At 24.5% G+C, this 5,486-nt stretch overlaps 1 protein-coding gene across 1 annotated transcript; it reads left to right on the top strand.

Moving 5' to 3' along the window:
• Positions 1–2,813: 2,813 nt before the first annotated feature.
• Positions 2,814–4,482, top strand: LOC101494668 (scarecrow-like protein 23). Its single transcript, XM_004495021.3, has one exon. It carries the CDS (start codon positions 2,935–2,937, stop codon positions 4,366–4,368), a length of 1,434 nt encoding a protein of 477 aa, XP_004495078.1. The 5' UTR covers positions 2,814–2,934; the 3' UTR covers positions 4,369–4,482.
• Positions 4,483–5,486: the final 1,004 nt, after the last annotated feature.

Raw genomic sequence — 5,486 nt, 5'->3', positions numbered from 1 at the left:
GATAAAAAAAAATGAGTTAGTTTGTTTGGTTTGCTCGAATCGATACTGTAAAAATTTATTTTAAAAAATCTAAAATAAATTAATTTTAATTCAAATATTATAGATATTTTATACAATTAAATAAGCATACACGATACAATATTTTTTTAAAAAAAAACTACATGAATACAATATATTTTTTTAAGATAAATATATTAATATAGTGTAAAATAAAAGATATAATAATAAAATATAATAGTTTAATTTGAATTTTGAGTGATTTTGAAGTTGATGGTTTGATTTGATTTAGACTCAACTAAGGAAAAAAATTGAACCAATCTATTAAAGATTAATTCTTAATAAGTATTAATTATCCACTTTGTAAAGTGAGTTAATCCACTTTGTAATTAACAAAGTCAAATAACAAAATAAAATCATCATTAAAAAAAGGTCTCAAAATAAATTAATCAACTTTAAACAAGCCCAAAGCCACTATAGAATAAAACAAGTTTAAAAAATCGAAGAAGCAACTTAGGTATCGATCGCATGAGCAGGATGGTGGTGCGGGTGTCTTGCGTTTCAGTGAAAGAAGATGCTAAAAATTAGAACAAGACTCCAATACCTTAATTTCTTTTTAGGTTGAATTGGATTAATTAATGAATCAGTTCTAGTCTTTAGTTTTGTTGAGTTAATTAATAAAACTAAAAAACTAATTAAAGTAAAAAATAGTAGTTTTTTAACTTGGTCCAACATATCAATCCAATTGCTATGTGATTGTAGAATTTTTTAACGGATCAAACAAAACAAATTAATTTAGATAGTGAAATTCAAACCTTGAGTCCAATTCATCTAAAAAAACGGACTAAATAACCCATAAACTCAACCAGTATTAGCGCCCATACTTTCACTTCACGAGAGTTCTTCATAAATCAATATATTCGTCTTTCCACTTCAAACTTTATTTATTCAACTTCCACTATTTGCATTAATATTTATTATTGTTCAAAAGTTATAATCGATTTGCTAACAGCATATTGTCACGGGAGAATAGTAAATACAATACACAAATAACGAGGTAAGTTTTGTAGTAATATTGTCAAAGAAAAGTTGATAAAAAATTGTCAAAAAGAAAAGTTGAACCTATATTAAAAGGTTGCTAACATTAGTTTTATTAATATAAGAATGAAGATTAATTTTGATCTCTCACAAAAACGCGTGGAGTATATTAGTCTTTGACAAAAATAAATTTTTTTTAGTTCTTAACATAAATAATTGAGATATATGTTAGTTTTTCAGTCAAATTTTTGTTTTGAATTAATTTTTATATTTGTTTTTAAAATGTGATTGAATTATCAAACAGTCACATATCATATAATGGTTTTAAAAAAATTATTACAAAATGAAAAAAAGAAAACTATAAGTTGAAAACGAAAACACACGATTAGAAAAACAAAAATTAGACAATAGAATTACTTCAAATAAAAATCACTCAAAAATCATCGTTGTATTAGACATTATTTTTTATTGTCTTTGAAAGTTGTCCTTATAAATTTTTATTAATATTATGTAAAAATTCTTAAACTTTTGTTAATCCCTTAAAGATATACTTCGTCAATTTTTATATAGTAACATATTATGGTTCAATAATTAAATTGTCTTATTTTATTTTTGACAATGACTTCAAAAAGTTTTTTTTTTTTTAAGGAAGTATTATGTCTCGATGTTTATTGTGAGGGATGAAAATGTCTATTTCCCCTTAATATAATAATGAGAAAATCACTGCCAAACCGACGTGTAATGATTAGCTTCTAGTGACTTGTCTTTTTACAAATGGCTTCATTATGCCGGCCATCAACAGGAATTTGCAATCACAACACCTTTATTTTATTTTATTTTATTTTATTTTATTTTATTTTATTTTATTTTATTTTATTTTATTTTATTATTAATCATGAAACTTCACCCTTTAAAAGTAACATAATCATCTTCTTGAAAACCCTCTCTCACATTCACACCCCAACTCCTCCCTACTTTGTATTTAATTTTGCTACATATTTTGATTTATTTCCATCTCATATTAATTTTATTTTATTTTATTTTATTTTATTTTATTTTATTTTATTTTATTTTATTTTATTTTATTTTATTTTATTTTATTTTATTTTATTTTATTTTATTTTATTTTATTTTATTTTATTTTATTTTATTTTATTTTATTTTATTTTATTTTATTTTATTTTATTTTATTTTATTTTATTTTATTTTATTTTATTTTATTTTATTTTATTTTATTTTATTTTATTTTATTTTATTTTATTTTATTTTATTTTATTTTATTTTATTTTATTTTATTTTATTTTATTTTATTTTATTTTATTTTATTTTATTTTATTTTATTTTATTTTATTTTATTTTATTTTATTTTATTTTATTTTATTTTATTTTATTTTATTTTATTTTATTTTATTTTATTTTATTTTATTTTATTTTATTTTATTTTATTTTATTTTATTTTATTTTATTTTATTTTATTTTATTTTATTTTATTTTATTTTATTTTATTTTATTTTATTTTATTTTATTTTATTTTATTTTATTTTATTTTATTTTATTTTATTTTATTTTATTTTATTTTATTTTATTTTATTTTATTTTATTTTATTTTATTTTATTTTATTTTATTTTATTTTATTTTATTTTATTTTATTTTATTTTATTTTATTTTATTTTATTTTATTTTATTTTATTTTATTTTATTTTATTATTAATCATGAAACTTCACCCTTTAAAAGTAACATAATCATCTTCTTGAAAACCCTCTCTCACATTCACACCCCAACTCCTCCCTACTTTGTATTTAATTTTGCTACATATTTTGATTTATTTCCATCTCATATTAAATTTCTTAATATATAGTACCTAGATTAAATTTAAGCATTTGATATATATCTTTCTATGATGAAAGTTGGATTTGGTGAAGTACTTCATGCAAATTCAAACATGATTCATCCTCACATGCATGAAACTTGGGATTACACAATCATTACAAATGACTTATTTCCACCGCCAATCCAAACAAATCCTTATCCAAAGTCATTAACGGAAAACCACTCCCTAAACTTAGAACAAAATGAGGTATGTGATTGGATGGAACACATTACTAATAAGCACTTTATTGAAGACTTACCACAAAACAACAATCATATTTATAATCTTCACATTCAAACAAACACATTAGATTTAGTTCACAATAACCATAATGATCATATTCATCATTATGAATGTGATAAAGAGTTGAATTTGATAACCCTTTTGATGGAATGTGCAGTAGCAATCTCTGTTGAAAATCTTAGTGAAGCTCACAAAATGTTACTAGAGTTAACACAAGTTGCTTCACCCTACAAAACATCATGTGGTGAACGAGTTGTTGCTTATTTTGCAAAAGCAATGATAAGTAGGGTGATGAATTCATGGATTGGAGTATGTTCCCCTTTGATTGATCACAAAACAATTCACTCATCATTCCAAGTTTTCAACAATGTTTCACCTTTCATCAAATTTGCACACTTCACTTCAAACCAAGCGATACTCGAAGCAGTTAACCGTTGCAACAACATTCACATAATTGATTTGGACATCATGCAAGGTCTTCAATGGCCAGCTTTTTTCCATATACTCGCGACTCGAATCGAGGGTCGGCCCTCAATTCGAATGACGGGTCTGGGTGCATCAATGGAACTTTTAGTCGAGACAGGAAAACAACTCTCCAATTTCGCAAGAAGACTTGGTTTGTGCTTAGAATTTTATCCTATTGCGAGAAAATTTGGTGAAATTGTTGATTTTTCGACTTTGCAAATTAGGCCTAATGAAACACTAGCTGTGCATTGGTTACAACATTCTTTATATGATGCAATTGGACCTGATTGGAAAAGTTTGAAACTTCTTGAGGAATTGGAACCAAAAATCATAACTTTAGTAGAACAAGATGTTAACATTGGAGGGTCATTCTTAGACCGTTTTGTTGGTTCATTGCATTACTACTCTACACTTTTTGATTCTCTTGGAGCTTATTTGCATAGTGATGATACAAATAGGAACAATATTGAACATGGTATTCTATCTAAAGAGATCAATAATATTTTGGCTATAGGTGGACCTAAGAGGAGTGGTGAAGAAAAGTTTAGGCTTTGGAGAAATGAACTTGCAAGAAATATTTTTGAGCAAGTTCCAATGAGTGATAATTCAATGGCACAAGCACAATTGATATTGAACATGTTCTCACCAGGTCATGGTTATAGTGTTGCTCAAGTTGATGGTACATTAAGGCTTGGTTGGAAAGATACCAGTTTGTATACAGCTTCTGCTTGGACTTCTAGAAGTTCTAGGTAGCTATGTTTAAGGTTCCATGTTTGTATCAAGTAATCAACTACTTATTATTAGCTATAAATTATTATTGCTTGTTATTATCAAGTAATCAACTACTTATTAGCTAGGTTGAGAATTAAGTTGTAAATTTAGAAAATTGATTTATATAAACATTGATATATAATTTCAACTTCAATATCTTGCTTTATCATAATTTCAAAATGGTCATTAATATTTTCCAATATTAATCAATATAGTTTTTCTATAAGTCTAACTCAACTAATAAAATTAACTTTGTTGATTTGTCACGTTTAATATCACATAGACGAAATATTAGGGATCATTTTGAAATAATATAAAAAATTCTAATACTTAATATGAATACATCATATAACTTTCTGACTTTATTTATTCTCGCACCCCTTAATTTCTTTCATACACTTACATTATCATATGCGCTTAATATGAAAATTTCACAAAAATAAATATTCTTCATAGGTTACAACAATTATACCCTGGAATTAATGAAAAAACTAACCCAATTATTGAACTCGACACACTTATAATCTACACTTGCTCCACCCCATGTCAAACTTATTTGCTCAGTTATTTCCATTATGTACTTTGTAAGTAGGAAATGCAGTGATAAAGGTTTACAAGTATCGCCTGAATCTTTCATGTTCTAGTTCTTTTAAATTAAGCCTAGGTTTATCCCCAAAACACTCAAGAAAATCTAACATCATGAAGACTACAAGATTTTTTATGAAGACTACACACATGATGAAACATTGCAAATGGGGAGGCTAAAAGAAAACTAAAGAAATGCAACATCAACTTATAGTACAATATGATGTTAAAAGATTTTTGATATATCTCAATAATATATTAAATAATTTTAAATTTGTGAAAAATTTTACGTGCATGTTTTACATATAAACTTTTAATCAATTGGAAAAAATTGAAAAAAAAAAGTAAAATAAAAATAGATAAAGATGATTGTGTGAAATCAAAAACAGTTTTGATTGAAAGGATTCAAACTCTTTGGTTGAATAACATGTTACAATAATTATGCAATGTGTTATTCCATTATATACCACTAAAGTCTAGCAAGAGCTAGATTACATAATAACACACTCAATCTC

The sequence above is a fragment of the Cicer arietinum genome, chromosome 4 (genome assembly GCF_000331145.2).
Source record: "Cicer arietinum cultivar CDC Frontier isolate Library 1 chromosome 4, Cicar.CDCFrontier_v2.0, whole genome shotgun sequence".
Classification (NCBI taxonomy): domain Eukaryota; kingdom Viridiplantae; phylum Streptophyta; class Magnoliopsida; order Fabales; family Fabaceae; genus Cicer; species Cicer arietinum.
This window is presented reverse-complemented; position numbering and strand designations above follow the sequence as displayed.

Bases quoted from the DNA above. Each gene is read 5' to 3' on its own strand.
- LOC101494668 (XM_004495021.3), top strand. From the start codon at position 2,935: ATGATGAAAGTTGGATTTGGTGAAGTACTTCATGCAAATTCAAACATG.